Source organism: Clarias gariepinus, chromosome 26, assembly GCF_024256425.1.
Source record: "Clarias gariepinus isolate MV-2021 ecotype Netherlands chromosome 26, CGAR_prim_01v2, whole genome shotgun sequence".
Classification (NCBI taxonomy): Eukaryota; Metazoa; Chordata; class Actinopteri; order Siluriformes; family Clariidae; genus Clarias; species Clarias gariepinus.
In genome coordinates, this window is record NC_071125.1 from 22,172,859 (window position 1) to 22,200,666 (window position 27,808).

Consider the following 27,808-nt stretch of genomic DNA (forward strand, 5'->3'; position numbering starts at 1 on the left):
ACTGATAAATAAGAATGAGATTTTTTTCCAAAAATATCCAGAAAACAATGGATGGATTAGCTCACCTCAATTACTGTGAATCACTGATTGGTTGTTATGAACATTAATGATAAGCAATTGCTTGTTGTGATCAGTGATTAATTGTTGTGAACAATAATGATCAGCAATTAGTTGTAATTGGGTTTTTATAAAACAATAGAGATCAGTTATTGCTTGTAGTAAGCAATGGTGATCAGTGATTGATAGTTATGAACAATAGTGATCAGTGATTGTTTGTATTGACGGGATGGTGGCTTAGTGGTTTGCACTGTCGGCCTTGCACCTTCATGTTCTGGGTTCGTTTCCCAGGTCGGGTCTGTGTGCATGGAGTTTGCATGTTCTTCCCTCAGTGGGTTTCCTTCCACAGGCCAAAGACATGCAGATTATGCCAACTGGAATTCCCAAATTGTCCGTAGTGTGTGAATGTTGACCGGAGGTCCTATTATGGTCGTACAAGATGGGAATAAATACAGTGTTCACCATTGGCTTTCATGGTCCCCAGTTGGACTACAGAGGTTCCAATGGATGGTTGGATTGTTTGTAGTAAACAATAGTAAGAAGCAATTGGTTGTAGAAAACAATGGTGACAGTAATAGTTTTTTTTTGTGAACAATGGTGATCAGCAATTGATTGTGATGAAAAAAGATAATCAGCTATTGATTGTAGAAAACAATGGTGATCAGTGATTGCTTATAATAAACAATGACATTCAGAGATTCATTTTAGGGAAAAATGGTGAGTAGTCCTTCGTTGTAGAAAACAAGGGTGATCAGCGATTGATTGTAGTGAACATTTTGGTGTTAGTGTGCATCAACACTGTAGCTTACTGTATACAATGAACTGAAAAGGCCTATATTTTGCATTTAAACAACATATATATTTACTTTCAGTAAAATTATCAAAACTAGTGACTAATAACATAAACCACTTATAATAATGTATTACATGATGCACTCTCAGATGACACCTCTTAAGTATTATGACTGATTCAGGCTGAAGACGTGAGCAGGGAGGATTACACGATTTTATCCTGTGTGGCCTGGGAGAACTGTAGAGGGTCGAGTGCCGAGAGGACCTGCTGCTTTTCTACAAAGAGAGACGGATATGTGAGTAGTTAACCAGCAGAGGCTGCTGTAAGACATCTGAAGAAATCTACAGAAAGAAAATAAATCTGCTGCCATGACCTTTCTGAAGCATGGAAGATTTACTTGTCCCCATAAGATTCCATTCTTTTATATACCTGAAAAAATAAAAATGAATTTATGTGTAAATGGAATAGTGTTACACAGGTGAACGCAAAAGTTTGCACATCTTAATGTTGCTGGGTGGAATATTACAAACCACTAATGTGTTCTTTCAATTTATTTTCATTTAATAAAGTACAGTAAATGTACTGAAGTGAAGTATCTCCACATTTTGCCTGCTTATAAATCATAAGTGAATTACTCATCAAAGTCGAGAGCACTGGTCCATCCGATCAGCTCGTCTACCTCCCAGTCTAGCCTGGCGTCAGGTCCGAGTTGCTCAAGCGCACATGTCATACCCTTGGCTGAAGTCTCCACCAGCTCCACCACTGCTCTGTCTCCGTGCTCAGTGTGAGTGTGCAGAGCTCCTACATCATACCTGCACAAGTACCAACATTATCACCAAGGCTCAAATAATGAAACAAAATAAAGCTTCAAGCTTTAGACCTGTAGGTGCAACGCTAGATGCAGCCATGTCGTCCTGGGGCACTCTCACATTTTTCTCATCCACTCAATTTTTCGGTTTTTCTTTTTCCTCTCAGCGTCTTGCCGTCGAATGAGTTTGCAGTGATGGAAATCAGTTCTCTTGCAACTTGTGTCTTGAGTAATGGGGTCGCCAAGTAGGCAAATCTTTCAACAGAACATTGAACATATAGAAATTAAAATTATGCACAGCATACAGTACACAAATATTTAAAGGGGCAGTTTGCTATTTTTAAAAGAATCTTTTGATGCCTGTGATATAAAATATAATTTTCAGTTAAAACACTGATAAGCCTCTATATTTTGTCCTGCTTGGGTAAAAATTTGCGTGCCTCATAGAATGCCTTTTAGGGAAAAGTGGCAGATCTAAGCAGCTGTGATTCAGTTTTTGACGTGTGGTCAAAAACATGTAGATCCATATTGTGGGTCAGAAAACATACAATATACTCTGAGTATTCCTGAAGTATTAAAAATGATCTGATTATACAAAATTAAAATATATATATTTTTAATTGAGTTTGCATGTTGTCCCTGTGCTTGGTGGGTTTCCTCCAGGTACTCTGGTTTCCTTACACAGGCTAATTGTGTGATTGTACTGTATGTGTGTACCCCCCCCCCCCCCCCCCCGTCCCTCCTGCCCCGTACCCTAAGTCTCCTGGGATAGGCTCCAGGACCCTGCGACCTTCTATACAGGATGATAAGTGAATGAGTGAATGAGTTACTGGAAGATGAATCAGATGAACAGTTTTGCAGAATGTAAACAATTAAAATCTTGTTTATATAAAGTACATTACTAAATTTAACTACCGGTCAGCCCTGGTTTTGTGCAGTAATATATATCTGACAAATACAGGCTTGGCTTAAGGTAACACACCTAATTAGCTATGGTATGTTAATAAGCAGATTAGGGTTCTCCAGGACCAGGAAATCAAAACCTGTGCATTTAAAACAAACATTTACTTTGCTGCACCTTCAGGAAATTCCAATTTTTTTTATTTTGTCTCATCCACCTTGCCAGAGAGCAGCCTCCAGCCATTGTTCTCCACCCGACGGTACCAACCCGAACGGTCATCCGGGACCAGCGGCAGGCCGTTATGAACCTGCTGTGCGACGGCTCTCTTTTGGCCGACATGTGTGTAGTCTTTGGGGCTGTTGGCGCACATGTCCACGATTGGCCGGTGTGTGAAGATTTTATAGTAGATATTTGGGGGAAAGCTTGTCTGGAATGAAAGAGTAAGTCTGGTAAAGGGAAAGTAATCCTCTGGAATGCAGTCACTTAAAAATCTGATGTAATGTAACGTACTCCACCCAGTCTGAATCGCATGTAGACTCCTGAAGCAGCATCCAAAAGATCAGCCTACGACAAAACATCAGTAGAAATCAGGCTTATTACTAAAAAAATCAAGTGATAATGAGTGCAATGGAATTCAGACGGGCGCAAGGGTTTTCTGCTTTTTATGGTGAAAAAAATCCTGAAAAGCGTTCCTTTATAAGCAGATAAACAGATTAGCTAATTACAAATATAAATCATATTAAGTATTCTGTGCTGGGAATATATGAAAGCTCCATTACACATGTTACAGTATGCTATATATAGTATGCAAACATAATGGAACCACAATACAAACTTTTATTCACTTTGACTTGCATAACAACATCAGCAGGTTATTCCGGATACCAGCTTTTCCTTTCTGTTTTCCAATTGCTCCACCTTTATTAACATAACTTAATACACTAGTTGGCCAATCATGTGAAATATATATATGATTCAGTTTTTATAATATACATACACATAATTTGGAATGCAATTTATAAGCCTTTTACCTGTATCTATACATACCTGTCGCTAATCAGGTACACCCCATTTAAACAGACTCTGAATTCACTGACTTTGCAAATTATTAGCTTAGAAGCTCATGTCTGAGTTTACCATGCTTTAGGTTCAGGGGTCAAAGGTACTGTAGCACGGTGGTTAGGGTATTGGACAATTCATTTAAATTTCGGAATCACCAAGTTGCCACTGTTGAGCGAGGTCCTTTACCCTCAACTGCTCAGATATCTAATATACGAGGAAGTCTGCCAAGTGCCGTAAATGTCGTATTCACATGTTAGGATATTTGACCCTGTTCTGTTTGCTGATCTCTTTGGATATTGCCGTTACCTGTGACTCTCTGTCTGTTCGCTTATCGACCGACCTTCTCCCTGTCCCTGTTTATGATCCCGTCTTACGCTTTAGATGTGTATCCCTGCGCTGTTTATACGTAGTAATCTATCCACATGCTGTATCTTTTTCCAGCTGGATTACCTCTCTGGGATTGACAAATTTGAGCAGGAGACTTGGATCGCCTTGATTCCTAAAGGTTATGAGATTCTTGAAGTATTTGAAAACAACAATGTTCTAAGAAAGACAATAACACAAACACACAAACTGGTTTAGTGATACTGGAAGCATACAAAGGAAATAAAATGCAGGTGTGTGTAATGTGAAAGTGACTAACTGCATGTCTCCTCCACGTTCTTTGGATGACTCTGGCGGCCTGGTCATACAAACGGTCCTGTGTCGACTTCAGCATTTTATCTTCTACCTCTTTAACCCCCATAAGTGGAGTGGGAGTGAAAGCCCTGTTGTGTAAATAAAGCAGTCTGCGATCACAGATGATTATTCTTTGTGTTCCCTTTGCAGACTTACTGTATGATTAGGAAATGAAAGTAATTACAGATCATCTCTGTTCTTATCCGTTAGGCCAGGACAAGCTGCAGATTAGGTCATCGCAATTTTGAATCTGGCAAGTTATGTATTTTCATAAAACCTTTGATTCTCAGGGATCTAGAGATGAAACTCACTAAATTCTTTTGTAATGTAATGTAATGACGTCTAAACTGGAAATGTGCAAAGACTTTATCTTGTAAAACTTATGGATTTATAGCTGCTTGTTACAAAGCACTCACACTGGAGACTCCTTCCGTAAACGTTCCGCAAACACCTCCTTACAGGAACCTCACCATATCAACAAGGACAGACATTTTTAACACATTTATGTCCGAGTTACCAAAGAAACTTATTCATAGTTATTCAACACCTTCTGACCAATCAGAATCACTAATTCAGTAATCCCCAACAGTGCTGTGGTGTAAGAATGAAAAATATTTGCACATGAATAATAAAAGGCAGATTGTAGGTTTGATCTTATCATTGAGGTGTTGTAAGGAGAAACTCAGTCACTGCTTTCCACATACCTGCTAAGGAGATATGAGCATTTCATCTTTTCCGTCTGCATGCCTGTATGAACATGGCCATGATATTAAAACACATATCAAACCAAAGAGACGTAAACAATGTACAAGCTTATAAAAAAATTTATTACAACATAGTTACAGCAATAACAACAGTGTAAAAGTACATTCTACGTATCCTTACTACACTTCATTTCAAAATAATGAAAAAATAGAAAATCTTTCTTTTAAGGTTATATTAGGGTCTTTGACACGTTAACAAATAATGATAAAAGAATTAAACATGTTGTAAAACATATACTATTTATTTTAAATGTTTTAAATTAGTACAAATACAAGGCATCAGTATTTTGTTGCACAGCAGCACGCATCAAACACACACAAAAAAAAGTTGCTACCTTGATGTGATATCAGATGGTAGAATCAGCAATTAAATTTAAGTGTCGAACTGTTTGATCCAATCCACACCCTCCGCAATACACAACGATATACTGTGCATTTAAATGCAATGATTTTCTCTAATAGTTGTGCCAAGCCCTTGTTTTCCACGTGTGTATTGGAGAGGAACAAACAAACGTCACTAAAGCAACGCAACAAAAAAGCTCATTGGTGGTGGTTAAGATTTTCTGAACAGACACACACACACACACACACACAGAGAGCCTGTTTTTGTTCTCGGGCTGGCTTCATTAATGACATTCATGATGACTGAGTTACTGCATGGACCTGCTCACCACTCCTTTCCCACAGGCTCAGCACTAAACTGTCTATCATGGTGGGTGTGTAGCTTTAACTCTACATCGCTTCGCTTTTCAAAACACTGTCCAGTTTGGGTTGACGTTCGATAGTGACGTTAACACGGCCCTGATTTAGACATTCAAAACCAGCCATTATTTATTATGGAACATATTATGGTGTTTTAATTGCACTTATTATTACCTTTATATTATTTAAGCAAAATAATATTTATGCAGCAGACATTAAATTAATAAAATATTACACTTACACCAATGTTCTAAACTATACATGAAATAGCTTACTCTTTGTTCAATCTATGCCTCTTGGTAAACCGTCTAAACAACTGTTTTTCTTTTGTAAATTAAGTAGTGTAAAGTAAATATAGGGGAAAAAATCTATTCAGTTATGTATTGCAGTTCTTCAGTGTGGCAATACGCGTATCGCTATCCTGACTCCAAAATGACACGGTATATAATTTATTAATAATATGATAGTTTTATTAATATTATATAAATATATAATATAGAATAAAAACATACTATTTTTCTTTTCCTAAACTGTGTATACTGTATATACAAGTTTTGCATTTGAAGTGGTAAAATGTTGCAGTTCCTCTATAGCCTTGTAGGTGGCATGAACTAACCGTTTCCTGTTTGGTAGGAGCAATTGATTATCTATCTGAAATCTAGATCAGGACATTTATAAAATCGTGATTCTTACAGAAGCACAATACAAATCAAATGGGCCCAGTTACCCAGCTTCACATCAGATCACACCCCCTGTGTAAGTTATTTTTATATAACAACACAAGTGTTTTATTTCTTCCTTTTGGATTACTAGATCACACTGAATAAATCATGTCATTTTATTCATATGAACAAAATTAATGTTTTTTCTTAAATGATATCAAGACCACAATTTAAAGAAACACCCAGAGGGAAAATGTGGTTTGTTGAAACGCTGTGTTCACATTTTCCGGTTGCAGACTTCTGGAATGTCAAGAAAATTCATCTATGCAGTGTACAAATATCCGATTAGTTTGTCCAGTTTGCATTAAATTAACAAATTACACAGTTATTCTAAAAAATATATTTTTAATTTATTATTGTTTATCTGCCTTTCAAACAAAATTTTTAAATGATATATCGATATTGCAGTGAATGCTATACAAATATGTTTTTCTTTAAGCATTGGGCTTTAAACTTTACAATTATCGATGATGGTCGATATAGATTGATATTTTTTCTTTGTTAAATAATTTTAGATAAAAAATTTACAAATTGAAATTAAAACCAATCTGAAAAAAAATAAATAAATCATGTCCTGCTCTGGTAGAAAGATTTTAGCAAAAAATACTGTCAAGCATGGTTTACTTTCATTAGATTTCATTTATTCTAGTTGAGAAAGCTCAGGGTTGAGAAAATATATTTGTGGTTCCGAATAAAAAAATATTATTTTTATCTTTTCTGCTTTTATTAAAATTCTTCAGTATTTACACTACTTTAAGGAATGGCGCAATAAGAAGAGCAGCTGGTGTACAACGATCGATAAAAAAAGCTTCTTATACACATCTCACAAAATAAACAACCAGAATATCATTTGTGCTTCTACAGTGCAAGAAATGGTCACAATTGATTATCAATAACAATCTCAAACTGAAAACAGGTTCAAATGCACCGCATGGGTTGAAGCAATTAACCAAGCCAGGGCAAGTTTAAACAGGAGCATGGAGAAGTGCTTCAGCTTGTTAATATCAAGCGATCATTTTCATTGTCTTACATTCACTCGTCCGATCATGATAAAGATTTTCTTATGATTTAAAGTTGTTTATAATAACATTGTTATTGTGTTTTGTTCCTGAGCAAGATTGATCAAAGTGCACATACAGCATACAAAACATTCATATACAAAAACCTTAACCACTCAAATAATATCCACTTCATTCACTATCCACTAAAGTTCTGTTTCTTTCTCATCGTCATCATCGCTGTTGAGATAGTATTCATCGTCAGTAGTAGACTCTGAACCCGACTCCTTGAAAGCAGACAATGTGGACCTGTAGGTCCTGGAAGGCAGAAATCCACGAGGAGACGAGCTATCTGGCGAGGTCCAGCTGCTAGCTGAAGATGGGCTGGAGACCTGGGACATACGTCGAGCATACGGTGGAGAAGAGGGCGGTGTTGGATCTGTTTCCATGTCCCACAGAAATGAGATGGCCTCCAGGTTATCTGGGCTCCTGAGAAGACCCTCTGATGATAACCGTCCTGAAGGTCCCTTATAAGAAATCTGGTTCTCAGGTGAACCGACTGGACTGTTCATGCTTGAATGTCGGCTCTTAGGCACAAAGCCATCTAGGCTGCTCAAGTCACTGATGCTGCTTTGCCTCGATCCTGTCGAGATTCGTCCAGGACCTGACGGACGCCCTGAAACTACACTGCTAACAGAGACGGATCGTCCACGATGCAGTCCATACTTGAGATCAGCACAGGGAGAGGTCACCTTTACACCTGACGACTTCTGCTCCCAAATTTTTACACTGTTGTTTTGTTGAGCAACATTTTCTGACTCACCAAAAGAAGTGTTTTTTTTCTTTGTTAGGACGTTGCTGAAAAACACGTTATCACTTTGTTCATCTTCTGAAAAACATTCATATGGAGAAAGTGTTGGAGAAGGACCAAGTCTGGATCTTTTGCCCAGAGGCAGTGTCGCATAGAAGTTGATATTGTCTGGCGCAAGCCAGTTAGGGCTAAGGGGTTTAGCTAGGAGTTGATTTCTCCTTTCCTCCTCTAGTCTTTTGTGATTGTCATTATCTGATGAGGTATCTTGTTTTTCATGTCTGAAATCTAATTTGGTGCTAGAAGAGTCACAAGGATCTGTCATAAAGGTGATTGTTTTTGTAAGAGTTTTTGGCGAGTTGGGAGATTTTACAGTTTGAATCGAAGAAAGCCTCTGCTCTGCTTTCCTCCTGGTTTTAGAAGTCATAATGTCTAAGCATGTCTTATTGTTAATCTTTCTTCTGACTGTAAAATCATCTGTTTGATCTACCAAATTAGTCCTTTCAGAAGCCATGCTGTCTAAAACCTCTTCAGGCTTAGTCTGTGTCCTAAAGGTCAGATCACCTGTTTGGTCTAGCTTTCTGGTTCTTTCAGAAGCCTTTATGTTTAAAACCTCTTCAGGTTTAGTCTGCGTCTTAAAAGCCATAGCAACCATTTGGTCTAGCTTCCTAGTTCTTTCAGAATCCTTGATGTCTAAAACCTTTTCAGGTATAGTCTGTGTCCTAAATGTCAAATCAATCATTTGGTCTAGTTTCTTAGTTCTTTCAGAATCAATGATGCCTAAAACCTTTTCAGGTTTAGTCTGCGTCCTAAAGGTCATATCGACCGTTTGGTCTCGTTTTCTATTTCTCTCAGTCGTCTTTCTGTGTGAAATCTCCTCAGGTTTAGTCCTCGTCCTAACAGTCAGATCAACTGTTTCGTCTAGGTTCCTAGTTCTTTCAGAACCCTTGATGTCTAAAACCTCTTCAGGTTTAGCCTGCGTCCTAACAGTCTGATTTACCGTTCTGTCTAGCTTCCGAGCTCTTTCAGAAGTCTTCACGTCTAAAACCTCTTCAGGTTTAATCTGTCTAGTAACAGTCAGATGATCACTTTCTTTTTCTTTCTTAACACTTTCAAAAGCCTTAATATTGAAAGCCTCCTCCTTTTTAGTCTTTCTCTTATTTGTTATGTCACTGTCTTCTGAAAATCTGCCCCCAAAGGTTTGCCTTAACCGATTTAATACTTGATCCACTTTCTTGGTTTTAACTCCTGTCATCTCACCATTTTTGACAGCCAAACCCTCTTTGCTCGCTGAAGGAGATGAGGACAGAGCATTCTCTTTCTTACTTCTCATTGAAAAGAGGCTCTTCTTTGAGTTAGAACTCTGACTTTCCTGGAATGTTTGATTTGTTTGTGCGGTTCCTGTTAGGGCTTCTCTTTGCATCTCCTCACTGACTAGGGATGGGCCTAATGAAAAAGAAAGATCTTTGGCATTCAACGTGTCATTTGCATAAGTGTTATTTTTGTCACCCCAAGACAAAAATATGCCATTATGTTCCTCATGAGGGATATTTGTAATGACAGTAGTGCTCATGTCAGTCTGTTTTGGGTGTGTAGCAGTAGGGATTAAGGTGTTAGTTTGACAGTCTGGGAACTTTGCATCTGTTGAGCTTTTCGAGACGCGATCTTGATAAACGGAATCTGTTTCTGCTGCAGGCTGGATATTGGTAGCTCCCACCTGCTCTCCCAGTGATACCTTCCTTTGATTCATTCGGTCTCTGATGACAGAAGTATAGGATCTTTTCCCAACCTTTGAAGACTTAGCATCTACTGGTGAACTACCATAAGATAAAGATCTACTGTGTTGCTGCCCCACAGGTGGAGATGAAATGCTCTTAACTGCTTCTCTTGTAGAGATGAGGGTGGAGTAAGGGGATTGACTAATACGAGACACAGTTTTTTTACCAGTATCAGGTGGCAGGGATTGTGGTGCACTGGTAGAACTGGAGTCAGGTTTTAAAGGGGGATCTTGTGACTCGAATGAGTTTAAGTCAAAAGTAAATTGCAGTTTCCTTGAATTTTTATTTTCTTCCTGTATTTGCTTTAGTGATACGTTTTGCGGACTGGGAGAGCTCAATGCTGGAGATACCTGGGTGCTTTTAGGTGAACTGGTTTCCCTTAGGTATGTGTAGATGCTCGGAATACAGACTCTTCTGGGCTTAAACTCAGATGTAGATAATGGACTTTGCTCATCTAAAGGGCTTTGATTTGACACGTTTTCCTGTCTCTTAGAGTTCAGATAATTTGACCATAAATGAGACGGACTTCTTTCTTCAACAGAATCTTTCAAAGGTGAGAAGTTAAGACTCTCTGTAAATGTTCTTATGTTTAGAGAGTTCACAGGGCTTGAGGAAGGCTTGCTTGAGTTCTGAACATTGTTTTGGTCAGCCTGCGTCATGGGTGCTGGAGTTAAACTGACAGAGGGACTGGTGGCAAATGGATGGTTTGTTCGGGGGCCAGTTGAGCTGTTCGTAGTGCTGGTCATGCTTGAGTTGTTCATATTGTTGATAATGTTAGACTGCACAAAAGTGCTAGGTTTACGGTTCGTGCTCGTCATTGATATCTTGCTGACCTGTCTCTTAAGTACACTATCAGAATTAAAGTTTGGGAGGGGTTGTGGGAAAACAAATACACTATTTGCATTCTCCTTTGGAGAAAACATACCAGATCTTTCTGAGATCCTACAACTAAAATCCTGAACAGTTTTCGTGGAAGTGATTCTCCGGTCAACTGCTCCATGATCCGTAGCAGATTTGAGCGTCTCTGATTGGTTGAATCTTGTATAGTTCGAAAACAGTCTTTCCCTGGTTGTATCATCTGTAGTAGGAGGAGTTTTGTCAAAATTCCCAGTGATTAAATAACGATGCTTACTTGAGAAGTCTCTCTCTGCCCAATTTGGAGAGAGGGCCTTAGGTTTGTGTGTGACTGAAAGTTGGTCAGAAGAGGCAAGAAAGTTTTTTCTCAGAAGTGTCTCTTCGGCTGGATTATTTGAGGAAACAAGGTTGAGTTGTGGTTGGGAAGACCTCAATATACTTTTACTTGGTAAATTTAGAGAGCTGATGGATGCGGATAACTGCCTGTTCATTTGAAAGGATTGAGGAATAGGTTTTCTCGAATTCATTCTTCTGGAAGACAAAAGCAAAGTGCTTGTGGTTGGCCTAGACCTTAGCGAAGAGAAGGAGTCTCCTTGATCCACTGACTGTGCCATCCTTCTGTAGTTATGAACTTGAAGTGACATGGCAGGTCTAGGCACCTCACTGGAGTCCATTGACACATGCAGGGGCCTCATAAACTCTGTTCTTTGGTCCTCTGCATGCTTGTTCATTCTCACTGAGCTGGTCTTCAAAAATTGTGATTTTGATTCAGAGAGGTGTGAAAAGCTTTCGTTTTGCCATTCATCAGAACTCCTGGTGACTCCACTCTGCGCCTGTATCTGTTGGAGGGGAAAACGTTGCTGCTGTTCATTCTGACTCAAAGCAGACTGGTTTGTACTCTGTGCAGTATCTGGCCCAACATCACTAAAGCCTCGTTTGTGCCTCCTAAGGCGTCCGCTCCAATGAGGAGCAAGAACAGAGACTATGGTAGAAGTAAACATGGCTGCACTGGAAGTGATAAGATCTGATTTCAGATTATTGCTGTCAGAAGAAGCAGGAAACGAGGGTAGCGATAAGGCCTGGTTTATTGCTGAGGAAGAACATGCATCGACCTGGCAGTCAGAGTCAGCCTTTGAACCAGAATCCTCTCGAAAAGAGATTAGAGTCCTGTGACAAAACTTTCCTTCTGCATTCTGTCCTAGAGGGTAATTAAGTCCTGATTGCCCCTCTGCGGTTTCACACTCAGTGACTCGTAGCTCCAACACGTGCTCAAAACCTGCGGAGTGTCCCTGTGCGGAGATATTTGCAGGATGACCCCGATCACAGAGGTCTAAGCCACGCTGTACTCCATCAGAGGGTCGAGCATTCGCACCATGGTTTCCCCATGAAGAGATGGAGTCTTTACTTGATTTTGGCACATCCTCATCTTTAGCTGTTCTACCAGTTGGCTCTCTTAACGCATCAACCAGGAAATCCTTCTCACCAAACTGTTGTGAAACACACACACACACACACACACAAGAAATATAAGACTACCAAAGTTTGTATGTCAAATGTCCATATGAGTGTTTAAAAAAAAAGTTGCCTTAAGCTTAACACATCAATCTTTCTGCTGGAATTGCAAATATTACAAAGTTGCCTTAGGCAAATGCATCAAGAAATATTTAAATTTCAAGCTTTTACTAGATTCTACATTTATATTGCAAAGAAATCTTTAGGGGAAATGCCTACCTCTGGACGTTGTCCATCAGCTACCTTTGTTCCCTCATCAGATTTTGTGTGCCTACATATATGTATATATATAAAAAAAAAAAAAAAAACTATTTAACAAATGACTATTTACTATTTAGCACACATAGAATTCCAAAAATTATTGGCACCCACAAGAGAATTTGCAACCTTTTTCTTTTCAAAAGAGTAAAATAATGATTACACCCAGCCCAAGAACTGAAGAAACTACTTAACAAAGATCATCCTCAACATTTAACACCTGATAACTCACTGACGCTTTAGTGCTCTTTGATCTTGTGATCCCATTAACTAAGTCCCCTTATTTCTAAACATGGTTGCCTCTGCCAGGAGGTTAGGAAGGTAAGTGGCTCAAAACCGATAGATGTTATCGATAACAGATTTGCTGACATTATTTACACAAAATTATTCTTACTGCATGTCTAATTTATTTTTGCACATTTTTCTACAGATGTAAATAAGCATCCAGGAAAAGCTGGACAGTATTACTGTACGTTGTATAACACACAGACATTCAGAACATTCAGTGTGTCCCTGAAATTGACTTGAACTTGTGGCCATTTTTTTTCTTCATGGAAAGAAAAGAGGGCCATAAAACATAGTACTGTAGCATAGCTGACTGTTTCTCATGGGCCAGAAAGCCAAGGCCGTGTTCATACCTTGCAAATGTGTAGCAAGTTAACAAGGCCAAACTAGATGAACCACATTCCGTCCTTCTCACTGCGACTAAGTATTATAGAAATAAACAGTCAGTACAAGACCGACAAGCAGGGAGGGGTCAGGGCCTAAACTCTTTAGCAGACACACACACACACACACACTCATGTTTACACTCGCACGCAACATTTTCGGATCGCTGTGGGCCTCGGTTGCCATGCCCGCTTGGTCTGTGTGGCAAGGCCAAATCTGATTCAGCTAAGGAAACCTTCTCAGTTCATATTTCACATTTTAATGGTGAGTTTTAACATGTTCATGAAATGCTGCCACACCCTCTTACCTCAACGTGCCCTGGTTAATAACGCCTAACGCTGCATGTGAGCAAAACAGTATTTCTTAGACTCAGGAACACACACACACACACACACACACACATACACACCCATTAGGGCATGGCATGCTGCTATTTCAGGTCAGATCCAGATCCAGTACATACAAAAAGAGCTCTTAATAACATCTTCGACTACAAGGGCTTCTATGATTGACAGACAATGATCGAGTCCGAGCCATAATAAACGCATCAATAGGCAGAAAGTATGAATGGTATTTAATTGTCTTACAGCATTTACTAAGAGGGCGAGGTCCACCTGCTGTTAAAGGCTAGATTAGGTGTGGCGTTAGAGCCTGAGATAATCATTACCACAGTTGCCTGGATATGAAGTGCAACTATTTTTGATGCAGCATGGAAAAGGGTTAAAAGGTCAAAAGAGAAAGTTACGCAGACTCACAGATCATTAACTCTTAGCTTTGTAGCGAGGCGGATGTTTGCCCTGGAATTCTCTCCCTTTGTGGACGGGAACCTCAGGGAAATGGATGACGTGAAGCGGGGCTGACTGCGACACTCATCCTGACTCTCCGGCGCGCTCACCCACTCGCCTTTGCTTTTCAGGAGTGTTCTCCGTCTGATCTGCAGATCTGATCAGAAACAACATGGACAAGGAATTAAATTCAGAAATCCGATCTGGGACAAAGTCACTAAAAGCCCAGAGTCAAATTCCGACTATGGTGCCTCTTTTTGGAAGACGATCAGGGCCACAATATATATATATATATATATATATATATATATATATATATATCAGAAAAAAAGTCAGACGTCAAATATTTTTATGATGGCCCTTAGCTTCATTTATAACCTTAATCCTAGCAATATATATGTCTATATTTTATTGCTATTTAATATATATGGTTACTATTTTTCTTTTCTTTTCCTCATGCAAACCTTTTTAGAGTTTGTTATGAGTTAAATTCTAATACAAGTATATACATTTCATTTTTGAAGAAACATACAGAGGTTAGGGTTGCTATTACTTTTGATACATTATGGTAAGATATGAGTGTGCATCTATAAAATTCTTTCCATGGCTAGATGGTATAAACTGAAAGACTTTGTCTTCCACATTTTGTCCTCGATTGTAAGTGCGAATTAAAAAATATTAAATATTTTTTTCAAATCTAGGTCGCAAAACTAGGAAAAGTATTTAATTTGCTTTAAATGTGCATTTTGAAATATTATATAATGAAAAGTTCGGTACTGGATATTCTAATAACACCAATCATATAAATAAAATTGTCTGATGCTAGTACATCTTTAAATCCTTGGATTTATTAAATAGTTATGTGTGCTGCAATCTAAAGCTAGGTCTGTTTAACGTAATCTGATTTAAAAGTGTTGTTAAGATTACAAATATGAATAAATTTAAATAAGTGAGCAGCATTCGGAATATCTATGTACTCTATTTGCTTAAAAAAATCTGAAAGAAAATTATAATTAATTGCCAGAAAGCATGTTTTTCTTCTTTTGTGCTGCACTTACAAATACAAGCCTTACAGACCACATCTGATCTGGTAAAGCTGTTTTCTTCAAAGCTTATTAAACACTCGGTGACAGAATGCGATAGAACTGAATCAGTTTACTTACTCTTAGCGGTTTGGATGCTCTCAGTCGACGCTCTGGCGATACACTTCTTCTCTCTTGTTTCCTGGAAACCCCTGGAAATGAAACATATCCTCCGTGAGCTGTGCGTCGCACTTGAGAGTTTCCTTCGACAAAAGTAAAAGTTCCAGATGTGGAACGCTTCTAGTTCTACAGCATGTCATCTGTTGGATCCACTCCCTTCCCTCCATGGCAGTAAACAGAAACACCCAGAGCAACTGGTTCATCAGAATGACACAAGGCACATACCTAATCATAACCAGACACCAAACTGGAGATGTGCAGGAAAGCATAGAGTCATGCAAAAGCTCTAAAATCTTTATGCCATAAATGCTGTCATAATCACATGAACAGGTGGGCACTTGGCCACATAATGGGTTCTGTCACATGCAGTTTTAGAAACATAATGACATGAAAATGCTTATTATGCTGCACGCACACAATAAAAATTCATTGCAACAAGTTTCAGGTCTGTTAACAGCACTGCACAGAAATCTTACAAGTGGTTAAAAAAAGTATTGGCAACCCCATTCAAAAACAAACCAGCTACAAAGTGAACCGCTGACAAAAACCTGTTTACATTTACATAAAAAAACAGACCATCTGACATGCATGTATTTCATCATATTTAAAATTCTGCCTGCTAGTAAATAAAGTTATTTACATTACTGAACTACTCGTTTTGTTGAATTGAGGAATTGGTAGATATGGGGGGGGGGGGGGGGGGGGTGTGATAACATCGTATCAGCTGGTCCCGGAAATTCCCATCCCTACTGTCTGGTCAGAAGGTGTTGATTTATTTTCTATAAAAGCAGCTCAGATAAAGGATCAGTCTATAATCCCATGTTTTCTACAGGAAGACCTCATTCACAAGGGCTTGTAAGATCTACAGTCAAGGTTTACGTTATGATAAAAGATGTTTAAATATGATGTTGTCATATTGTTATTGGTACTTATTTTCTAAGAAAGGCTAGTATGCAAGTTATAATGTAAGTACTTGACCTTCCACAACATTTAATGATACTACGAAGGGTTTAAAAGTGTTGCATTGCTCACCATATTATTACTTACTTATATGATTACTACTCAGCATTGTAAAATTTTAAAACATGGGAAAAATATCTGTTTGTAGCTGATAAACACTGATCAGCCATAACATTATGACTAGTGGCACCTGGAAGTGGGTGGGCTAAATTAGGCAGGAAGTGAACCATCTGTTCCTGAAGTTGATGTTCGAAAAAAATGTTCCATGGCTGCAGCGGTCAGGACCTAACAAAAGTGGTCCAAACGGGTGAACCAGCAACAGAGTCATGCACAGAGCAAAGGCTGGCCAATAGAAGAGCTACTGCAGTTCAAATTAATGAAAAGGTGCACGCTGGCTCTGAAAGAAAGATCCCAGTTTGTTGCGTATGAGGCTGTGTCGCAACTACAGAACTGAACCAAGAAGGAATGAATAAAAAGTGGCATGTCTGATCGATCATGCTTTTTGTTACATCATATGGATGTCTGGATGCGTGTCTGTCACTGGAAGAAGAGGCAGTGTAATGCCTCTGGGCGATGTTCTGCAGGAAAACCTTGGCTCCTGACATTCATGTATATGTTACTTTGACACGTACCACCTGCCTAAACATTGAACAAGTACACTCTTTCATGGAAGCACTGTCTTTCAGCAGAATAACGCATCCTGACACACTGCAAGATGGTTCAAGAATGATCTGAGGAACACAATCGAGGATCTGTGGAATGTGCTGAAAAACAAAAACAAATCTGATCCACGGAGACCACACTTCACAGCGTATAGACCTTGACGGCTTGTTGCCAGACACCACGCACCCCTACAGAGATCTGGTGCAGTCCAGGCTTTGATGGGTCCCAATGTCATGCAGAGGTGGTCATAATGTTATGGCTAACCAGTGTATATGGGAATTTAACAGAAAATACTGATCATTTAGTTACCTTATTAATGAGATTTTATAAACCTAAAAGAAGTACTGTATAAACTGCAATTGTGACTCAGTGAGTTTTAAAGTGGAGTGCATAAAGTATGGCCAGAAGGTCTAATTCCTAATAGCTTTATTAAAATTATAACCATTACACATTACCATACAATTTTCAAATATTTGTAATTTATTATTATGGTAATGCAGTTCTTATTAGCTTGGTCTTTTTGTATGGCTTTAACCCAAACCTCAGTAACTCAAAAATCCTGGAATGAATGTTCTTTTTAATGATAATTTAAAAAAATAATCTATAAGCAGAATATTTAAATAATAAAGGCTCAACATTTTTGAATAATAATGTACTTATGGGGTCACATTATTTATTTCAGAATTTTTTTTCCTGCAGAAAAAATATAATTGTTTTGCATCAGTGCTAAATACACAATTTTATAATATTTCTTAAAGGTTTATAGAAAAGATACTCTGCTTACTTTGTCCTGAGTTCTTTGCACATACTTTATCTAAACAGATGTTGTTGAAAATGAAATATTATGAAGATGAAATCAAGACACTTAAAAGAAAACTTAAAAGAAAAAAAGGAAATCTATCCATTTATGGATGGAATCTAAAAACAATAACACACTAAGCAAACAGCAATATAAACACAAAGTACACACACACAAACCACCCACACAGTCTGGCCTAATTCTGGAAAACACTGTGCAGGTTTTTACTAATCCCGGGATTAGAATTGCACCAAATGTTTGCTCAGGATCACGTACAGTTGTCAGTTATTACACAGCAGGGTGTTGCTAGTCTAACATAAATCAGTCTCTCCCAATTATTCACAAATGCATTACTACTCCACATTGTTCAGGATCAAGCTTAGTGTTCAGCTACATCACATCATGTGACATTTCATTACATTAAGTTACATAAAGAAATAAAAGGCAACAAACTGCCATGTTTAAGCGGTCAAAGACAAAAAACAAAGATCAGACTGACAGCCTCAAGCTCGGAGGCTTTAACCACTAACATGGTTAATAGTTTTGTAGGCAGTGTAAACTCCCACACAGGTTGCCAGATTTGTCAATGTTCCTCTCTAGTGACATGTCAATCATATCCTGATTGATATGGGGCTGATAAACATTCCAGATCACTATTATTAGAATTGTGCAAAATAACTTACAGCAAAGAAGCAAGATAGAAAAAGGTAAAAAAAAAAAAAAAAAAATTTTTTTTATAATATCTGACATAAAACAAAAGATTGTGGTAAATAATTAAAACAAAAATTAATTACTCAGTAAAGCACATATCTAAATAAGGTTAGGTTAAACAGGGTTAAAACTAGGGCTGGGAGAGATTTAAAAAAATATATACTTTTTCCTAAAGGAATTTCACGGAATGTATCACGGAATACAACCAGAAAAATAGTGGTGTTACATAAAAAAAAGTGAAATGCACATAATGTCTACAAAAATGAATGCTAAAAACTTCTCATATCTACAAAATATTGTGAAAAGAAATCTGTGCTCTTGACTCTTGATGACAACTTTAAACTGCAATTTATGTAAATATAACCAAATTACTTTTTTCACACAGTGTATTTGTCAATAAATAATGGAAATCAAGGTTGTTGTTGTTTTTTATCAAAAATGTCCTCCAAAACGCTTCACTCTTATTTATTAGATAACCTTTAAGAATGCATGAGGGAAATGTAAATGTAATGTGTATGGGGAAAAAAAACATAGTGCGCAAAGATCATCTCAAGAAATGCATCTGATGTTTAAGTACATGCATAATAAAAGATGAATTAAAGGACATGTAGTTTAACAAATGTGAGTGTGTTAGTAAAGAAAGGGAAATTATTTATACAAGGTTTAGTAATTTTTTGCTGCACAAAATAAATATTTTTTCCTGTTTATGGTAATACCCTTTATTTCCTATTTATATGATTTAATTTATTTTGCTCCAGTGCTGCAAGTTATATTGAAAAATCTGTAAACATTTGTGTTTACTGATTGATGGATGGATTGATTGGTTTTCCTCTGCAGAGTCAAAATAAACATCACACCAACGATGTTATTATGTAACCTCCTCTTTGATATGATATGACATGACACTCCTTGGATCACATCTGGCAACCCAGTATGTCCAGGAACACTTTTTTTCCTGTAGAAATTCCACAAAAGTAAAAAAAAAAAAACGGGTCGTATTTTGAAGCAGGACGTCGTATATAAAAATCATTAAAGACTGGAGTAAAATTCGGATTAATTAAAGTTCAACGTAAGTGCAAACTTGTGCGTTTACCCTCGCAAACTGTGCATTATACCCGTGTAGCTTGTAAATAGATAAGTAAAGACGAGGGAAGAGTTTTAAGCTGATCAGTGGAGAGACATTAGTTTTCTAAACGCTGCTTCGACACGTAACTCCCGCGTTCATGTTTCTGCACGAGATCCTCAGCTCGTGCTTCAGTTTTTCCCGCGCTGTAACAAATCACAAGCAGCATGTCGGTGTTCAGACCACCATCAGATCTCAGTCTCAACACCACCAGGTCCAACACCATCAGCTCGCAGTTACATTACAGACACTCACCTCGCGCTGTGTCTCCGCGTTGATGAGTTGTCCGCACACACACTCCACAGCTCGGTGCTCACGTCGCAGTTTGACTTCAAACCCGAAGGAAGTGTTGACATTATAGCCGAGACTTGCAGTACTCGTTTGGTTTCCTCCCGTTAACAAACCACAAGAGAGTCGCGATCGGTAAGAGTCGGTTCCTCTGGATCGAATCATTTGAGTGAGTCGATTCGCTCCGCGCAGCAGGATCCAGGGGTGCGCGTGAACGTTTTTATGTGCACGTGCTGATGCCGCATCTGGAGAATGGCTGATTCGAAGTAACAATATTGTTACACACAAAAGAAAAGAAAAAATAACGCGCCAATGTATTTCTTTGATTCTTTGAAGTGTGATTCCTCGATGCGGACGCTGACTAAATATTGATCCAGACTCTTATTGCACCCCTTTGCTCATTAATACGGGTTGTTAGACCATGTGCTCGACATGTACAGGTAGATAACGTTATATTTCTAGGTGATGATGATCCACCTAAAAAAAGCGGATCAGTAACTGGTGATTCATGAGCGCACTGTCGGCGGTCGCATTCAGCTTTCCGTCCATCATCATCATCAGTCCCTGAAGGTTTCTACAAATTTCTGCACTCAAAACAATGTAGCTTTTCCAAATTTATATTAAACTAAATGCAGTTTCTAATGTACTTAATTATATTGAATTACTTTATCCTAAACAGACAATTTCAACCATTTTTTTAACCATTATTTTAATTCATTCACTCATCATCTATACCGCTTTATCCTGTTTACTGGGTCGCTGAGGGCCTGGAACTTATCCAAGTAGGCTTTAGACACAAGGCGGGGTACACCCTGAACTGGACGCAAGGGCACACACACTCTCACACTCATTCACACCCTATGGGTAATTTGTGGAAAGTCAATTATACTAATCTGCATGTCTTTGGTCTGTGGGAGGAAACTGGAGTACGCAGAGAAAACCTGTCCAGCACGGGGAGATTATGCAAACTCCATGCACACAGACCTGAGGTGGGAATCAAACCCCAACCCTGGAGGTACTGTACAAGGCGACAGTGCTAAATTATGTCCTTAATTTAAATATGTTAATAAAAGTGTGGAATAGGTATGAATGTATAGCAGGAACATTTTCAGTATCTTAGTAAGAATTTTTAGTCAAGGTTAGTTGGTTTTGCTATTATACCGCACCAAAATTGTTCAAAATCAGTGTTTATATACATGTAGTAATAGTATTAGCATATTTACAATAAAAATATATCAGCCCGAATGCAATATCATGTCTTTCTGGCTTCTTTGTTCCTTGCCTCATTTTGTCTCCTAATTGTTGATTTATTTGTGAGTAATGAAAATTAATGTGTAAAAATATCAAATGGTAGTCAAAGAAACATGTAGAAATTAAATTATACGATTCTTTGTAAAAAAAAAAAACGGCCTACTAAAATTCCCCAGGTGAAACCTAACACGTATAACTTTGCATTGCATAACATAACAAAATATGATTAGTGACCAGTTCTAATGAACTATTCTAGATAAATATTCTAGATATTATAATAATTTTAGATATGGATAAGTTAAGCACATTAACTCCCACTGCAGTGTTATTAGCTTCCTATAACTTAGCTTGTTTGCTATAATATAAATCGTCATCAAGGTGATTAGATGCAATTTCATCCCATTACAGGTTTAACTAGTCAGCACCACCAATAAGTCATGAGAACAAATGAAGAAAAGTGAGTTGGCTGAGTAAGGCTGGGATGTACAGGCATCAGAAGTATGAGGGTGGATGTACTTTAAAACTTTCACTGAGAATCAGAAGTTCAGTTTCAATGTAGGAGTACACCACAGCAGAAAGTCATTAGGCGAAAAACATCCAAAGAGCAGTTGAATCGATCAGATTAATAATTCAGAAGGGTTAAAAGCAAAGAAAATGCTAGCCTTCTATTGCTAGGGTATTTCCTTACTGCAGTTTTTATCATGTACAATAGAGGGGGCTATTACTTTCTAATTTTCTCATACTTATACAGTATGGATTTCTCACAGATTTATAGACGATTATGTAATCTCCAGACTGTTTCTATCTCTTAATTCTTACTTAATACTCCGGTCTCTGAATCTCAGCTTTTTCAATCCCAATAATGAAACACCCATGAACACACACACACACACACAGATGCATACCATCTAGCAATATATTTGCACTTCCTTAATTCAGCTCTGTGCACGAGTACATTTTATGTTGCTTTTTGTTTTTTTTGTATAGTTTTTAGTTAGTTTTTTTATTTAGGGTGCTCATTTGTTGTCTTATTTAGTTAGCTAACTAGGTTTCCTCTTAGCTAGTTTTGTTTATTTATGTTGTGTTTCGTTTCACTGTGTACTGAACTGTATATGGTGAAAATGACAATTGACTTGAACCTACTTGACTTAATGAAAACCTCCCAATACTGCACAGTTTAGTGTTTACATTGGACTAAAACTGAATGATCTCATTAGATAATTACTAAAGACTTTATGACCATGAATTATAAACGTGAAATGCTAAAATGGTCGTCCATTAAACAGGTTCATGTCAATCCAGACACACTTAACCACTTCATTATAGGATCAAAATTATTATTATTATTATTAATAATAATAAAAAAAGCATATGGTACTGTATGTGTTTTAAATCTAAATCTTATCACACACACATGTAGTGTAATAGTAATCACCACCTTAAACCAATGTAGTACCAGGTTCTTTTGAAAGATTTTTTAAGACTGGAGGAGGTCTAAGCAGTAATACATGAGAAAAACCAAGAGCCCCCCCCTTCACTCAGACTATTACGAGGCCATTACTCTTTATTGGTCTTGAGAATGACATACAGATGCAACACTTCCTTCACTGAGATTGAGACACCAGTAACCACACCTCCTTCACTGTGACTGACAGGATGTGGATCCAAACACACACACACGCACACACACACATACATACACACTACAAATGGCAATTAGCCCTAATCTGAATGTCTTTGGACAGTGGGAGGAAACCAGAGTCGAGGAGGAATCCCACCAAGCACGGAGAGAACATTCAAACTCCACAGACACAATCCACAGGCCCAAGCCTGGAGGTGCAAGGCGACAGTGCTATACACTACGCCACCGTGATACCTTTAACCGTGCTACCGTACTAGCTAAACACTAGTTCCATTTAGACACATTTGCCTATTTGAACACAACCTATTCCGATGTACTGTAGAATGTTTAGCAACAGAATTTTAAACTTTTAATGATGGAGTAACATCCATGAAATAGATGTATTTTTAAATATTTAATATCTTTGTGAAGCATTAAACCGGACTGATATGATAATGTGTCCAGAAACACGAACGAATTGATTTTTAGTGTTGCATCCATCGTAAAAAAATGGCTTAATATTGGGGTTGTTTTAAAGTCCACTGGGTCCCGCTGCAGATTTCTCACTTCTGCTGTCTTATAAGTTGAGCACACACGTAGTATAACAGCAGGTGTGGGAATAAGATCATGAGAGGTCTTCCATATTTCATAAGCTTCTTGTTGTGCTACATAAATCCAAACCAATCACTACAAAATGCATTATCTCCACGGTTAAGTATGACAGGGCCAATTCATAACAGGGAATTGATTTCCTTAAAGAGCAGCCATGTTAAGGCAAAGCATTCAGAGCACGTCCTGTAGCGGTTAGCATAATTGAGTTTTTATACAGCTCAGAAAAAATAATCACAAGACATGATCAGCAAATTTGCCAGTGCTCGATTTATCAAACACGCCATATAAAAGCACGTTACTCTAAACAGTCACTCAGACTCGATTTTGTAGCACATTATAATGTCAATCAATTCAGTAGTGGTGTAGTAAATCACAGACGCCTCAGATCAAGAAAATGAGAATATTACTGAAAGATGAATTGGATACATTCAATCTCAAAGTCTTTGAAATAAAACAGCAACAAAAAAAACTGCATGGATGTTTAAATCAAAGATATGTACAGTGATCATAAATTCTGCTTTCAAGCAGGCAGCAAGGCGAGACGAAGGCGCTGGAAGAGGCGATTGATGTCATGTTGAATCACTCATCACGCTGCATCATTACTTGTGGTTTACATTATTTCTATCGGTACTTTTTTACTGCAGGTGAATCATTTTATTTATAGGCCACCGTATGAGAACAAAGCTCAGAGCATTGACCAAAATATAAAAAATATAGTTTTGGGGTAAATCTAATGCTAAAATCTAACATGGCTGTACAGATACCTGACATCTGGACAGGTTCTCGGTTCTATTTGTATAAACACACTGAAGGCAGTCTGTGGTTCTGGTGGAGTGTATTAAGCACAAGTAACTGCTTTATTAATTGAAAAGACAATTATTTAATTCTCTTCCCACATCCTGTCAATCGGAACAGAGGTCGGACATGGGAAGCTTGCAGCCGGTGACTCAGAGGTTAACTGTGCTGCAGTATTGACTGCTGGGTAATTATGCTTAAGTGGTGACTGGCAGAGGTAAATGGCAGTAACGGATTATCTGTTTTGAAAAGAGGCATTCTTAAAATCAATATATGTCCATTTGTGAAAATAGAGCAATTTGGGGAGAAATACGTCTCTGAGAAAATTCTGGCTCCAACGGGATCGCTAAAGCACCACAGCTCCTGCAGCTGTCTCTGTCTCTAAGTAGCTCTGTAGAACTATAGAAATGTAAATGAACCTAATAATAATTTAGACACGCCAGGTGCAAATCACAGACTGGTCACAAATTAAAAGACCAACCCTTTTGGGGGGCATTTAATCTTCCTCGCCATGGTTTGGTCTCCTCAGAGTGAAATATCAACTGCAGATCAATATACAAAAATCAATTCTTACTCTACGATAAAACATTTCTCTGATACGGGTGTGGTTTTGTCCACAATGACTCCGCCCTTGCACAGGGCATGACATGCAAATTACATGCTCTAGGCTTGCACACTCGCCACATCTCAATCCAACAAGACATCTATAGGAGATTTTGTCGACTTGGAGAGAATTGACTTTGGGGTGTTTTAAAAGGTTTCATGGTACGCTTCTTCATGTTGTGAATTTGAAACCTGTCTACATTTCCAAATTCACGTAAGACTGCTGGTGCTGTTGTATTCTCAAATCTGATTGGTCAGAAGGAGAAGACCAATTTTCTACAAAACCACAAAAGTAACTTCATAGATAATAACATGTATGGTAAATGTGTGACACCATCTAAGACAAATAATAAACCGAGTAAATAATGCAGTAATTTAATGTTCAAGATATAATTACTGAAAAGATAAATAAGGTATGTAAGGAGTCTCCAGTGTCAGTGCTTTGTAACAACCAGAGATTTTTCCACCAATTCCTCAGAACAAAGACATTTATTGGTCAGCTGATAGTTGAGGTGCAGTGGTGGAGCTAGCAGTCTTTTATAATTTTAATTACTAAAAGTTAGAAACATTACTGTTAATTAATAAATAGGAAAAGTAAAGAAAATCCCTCCTATCCTAATTTGATCAGTTTGACTGTATTGCGTTTTAACAGGCTGGACCGTCATGCTACCACAATGCTAAGCTCCTCATCAATCCTTTGGCAATACTGTAATTACTGATTATATATTTCATAAGTGGATGTTAGACTAGATAGAACAACATTGCCCGCTGGGGAGTTACTGACCTCTCTGAGCTCTGAGACATTATGTCTCAGAATAGCCATAAAGTGGCTGGCACTTTAAATGAGTCCATTTCCAGTGTACTTTCACTTACTTAAAACATTTTACGCAGGTCCTGTTAAGGGTTCCTTCTCAATTTCCTGAAGAAGAAGAAGAAGAAAAAGAAGAATAGAGATCAGATGAAAAGCTTGTTTTCTAATTTGTCCTGCACTTAGCTAATACTACAGCCAATTTGCTTTGCAGTCAATCAGTTGTATTCACTGTACGTCTGCAGCCTCAATCAGACGTCTACGGCTTCTGTTAAAGGAACTAACTGGATTTCATTGTAGTACATATTTGTGGAAATTATTGTCCACCAACTTGGCTGATATGCTGCGAGATGTGAAACGACTATTATCAATTCAGCTTATACTCTAAGTAATGGAACCGGGAAGAACGCTTGAAAGCAACACAACTCATAGAACCTAATGTGGGAGTTCTTTAATAGACGTCGGCAACCTCTGTTAATCTTACATTATTCTATTATCCAATCAGGGAGAAGATAGTGCTCATTTACCCAGAAGGTTTCATGGGACCCGGATCCGTCCTCGTTGGGGTCAGGTCATCTTTCTCCCAACGGTGCCATTCTTGCCGGGCAGATGGTCATTTATTTTCATGCTTTCAGAGACACCCCGTGCAAAAAAAAAAAAAGTAAGAGAGATAAGTCAAAGAGCTCGGACGCACAGATAGTCTGATGTTCTAGTTTCACAATTTTTTTTTTAACCAGATGCCTGTTTTTGTGTTGTTTTTTTAAGTTAAAATCATGAAAAACAAGATGAATCACGTGTCTTTATAACATAATTATGATGAAAGGCGCTTAGATGAAGGTCAAAGGTCTATGTCCTGAGAAAAGTATGATTGCACTCCCCTCTTTCATTTTAGACACTCCAGATGGGTCCCAGCTTTCAGGGCATGATATGCAGGAAATGAACATTTATCAGTGTCAGAGTCTGAGCTGTCACTGCAGAATTTTAATGCTTTTACAGTCAATCATTTATAAAGTCCCTAAGCACAAAGCATATTCGAACACAGCTCTAAGTGCACTGACTAACATAAATGATTTCCTCGAAACCAAACCTTCCTCCAGGCACTTTAACTCTGATAAATATGTGAACGATATAGCACATACACAGCCTTTAATCTTTAGTGCTTTTTTTGGATGTTGCGTTTTGATTAGGGATTTATCAATACTATTCATTGTATACTGTATGTACAATAGTGACACCGTTACTGATATTAAAACATATAACCTACTTCTCAACTGTTTATCAATCAGGTGCATCAAGGAAGATTTAACAATTAATTTTTTGCCTGCTGCCATTGCTGCTAGCATTAAATTTCTTGTGCTGTGGTTTATGCTTTGCTGAGTTGCAAGAGTCTGCTTTGCTTTCATCATTAATTGTGCAATACTTCCAGAATGCAATTAGTGCAAAAACATGCATTAAGCTTACGTCAGAGAGTGTCATATAGTAATGGATATTGCTACAAGAGCAGTTTTAAAAGTCTGACTCTGGATGGTCTGAATGCATCCCTACTCTAAAGAGATTTTAACTCAATTGCAGCATAAAAATGATTAAACTAAAGCTGGACAAAAGCAAACACACACAGACTCAACCCTTGTGTGCAGGTCTGCAGAATCAGCATGGTGCAGTCACTTAGCCTATAGCTAAGGCCTTGTTTCAGCAAGCTAGCCCTTTTCTGACCCACACTCCACTCGGCTGCCACTTTTTTTTCTTTTTATGATTACCCAACATTTCCGCTTTCGTCTGCCGCAGTGCTCCCTGCCAGATCTCTTTAATATCTTTCTTGATGACTGTTCCTGCAATAACGCAGTGTCTCACAATCTCTTCTGGTCGTTATCGAACCGCCTAGAAGCAGAATGGCATTTACCAGGGAGAAATAAGAGATCGATACCCAACAGCAAATTAAGTAATAGCATTTTTTGTGTCTGTGCATATTACAGCTCGGTTAACAGTGCCGGGATCAGCGTGACTCCACATCAATGGATGTTCAGATCAATCTGCGCACAAAGCCGGCATGTCTCTGGGACAACATAATCAGTTCTGAAATCGGTTCATCAGTCAAAAACTATGAAATTACAACATAAATTATGTCTATGGATATTCAGCTCATTCATATCATTGAATCTATTTTTTAATAGCCCCATAAAATACACTATAGCACATAATGATCTTTTTCTCCGTATGTATTA

General features: G+C 38.1%; 2 protein-coding genes across 4 annotated transcripts; both read right to left on the minus strand.

The window, feature by feature from the left end:
- Positions 1 to 972: 972 nt before the first annotated feature.
- On the minus strand, positions 973 to 5,044 carry c26h11orf65 (chromosome 26 C11orf65 homolog). The gene is made up of 9 exons (XM_053488278.1): positions 5,004 to 5,044; positions 4,265 to 4,388; positions 4,072 to 4,164; positions 3,070 to 3,123; positions 2,777 to 2,986; positions 1,780 to 1,913; positions 1,486 to 1,662; positions 1,224 to 1,279; positions 973 to 1,125 (listed from the first exon to the last, which is right to left on the minus strand). The coding sequence occupies exons 1-9, from the start codon at positions 5,042 to 5,044 to the stop codon at positions 1,055 to 1,057; spliced, it is 960 nt and encodes a 319-aa protein (XP_053344253.1). The 3' UTR covers positions 973 to 1,054.
- Positions 5,045 to 7,095: 2,051 nt separating this feature from the next.
- zmp:0000000991 (uncharacterized) lies at positions 7,096 to 19,998 on the minus strand. 3 transcript variants are annotated; one of them, XM_053487892.1, is made up of 5 exons: positions 19,864 to 19,992; positions 15,314 to 15,384; positions 14,121 to 14,307; positions 12,658 to 12,709; positions 7,096 to 12,413 (listed from the first exon to the last, which is right to left on the minus strand). In XM_053487892.1, the coding sequence occupies exons 1-5, from the start codon at positions 19,962 to 19,964 to the stop codon at positions 7,692 to 7,694; spliced, it is 5,133 nt and encodes a 1,710-aa protein (XP_053343867.1). In that variant the 5' UTR covers positions 19,965 to 19,992; the 3' UTR covers positions 7,096 to 7,691. The 3 variants fall into 3 exon arrangements, with proteins under 3 accessions (XP_053343867.1, XP_053343868.1, XP_053343869.1); XM_053487893.1 differs by lacking the exon at positions 12,658 to 12,709 and having other exon boundaries at positions 19,864 to 19,998; XM_053487894.1 differs by lacking the exon at positions 12,658 to 12,709.
- Positions 19,999 to 27,808: the final 7,810 nt, after the last annotated feature.

Excerpts from the sequence above, each read along its gene's own strand:
- c26h11orf65 (XM_053488278.1), bottom strand. The coding sequence starts at position 5,044 with ATGCAGACGGAAAAGATGAAATGCTCATATCTCCTTAGCAG. Across the intron at positions 4,165-4,264 it reads GAACGTGGAGGAGACATGCA|AACATTGTTGTTTTCAAATA; the intron begins GTTAGTCACTTT and ends TGTCTTTCTTAG. Across the intron at positions 1,126-1,223 it reads ATCTTCCATGCTTCAGAAAG|AAAAGCAGCAGGTCCTCTCG; the intron begins GTCATGGCAGCA and ends CTCTCTTTGTAG.
- zmp:0000000991 (XM_053487892.1), bottom strand. The coding sequence starts at position 19,964 with ATGTCAACACTTCCTTCGGGTTTGAAGTCAAACTGCGACGTGAGCACC. Across the intron at positions 14,308-15,313 it reads GAGCATCCAAACCGCTAAGA|ATCTGCAGATCAGACGGAGA; the intron begins GTAAGTAAACTG and ends GTTTCTGATCAG. Across the intron at positions 12,710-14,120 it reads AAGCTAAGAGTTAATGATCT|GCACACAAAATCTGATGAGG; the intron begins GTGAGTCTGCGT and ends ACATATATGTAG.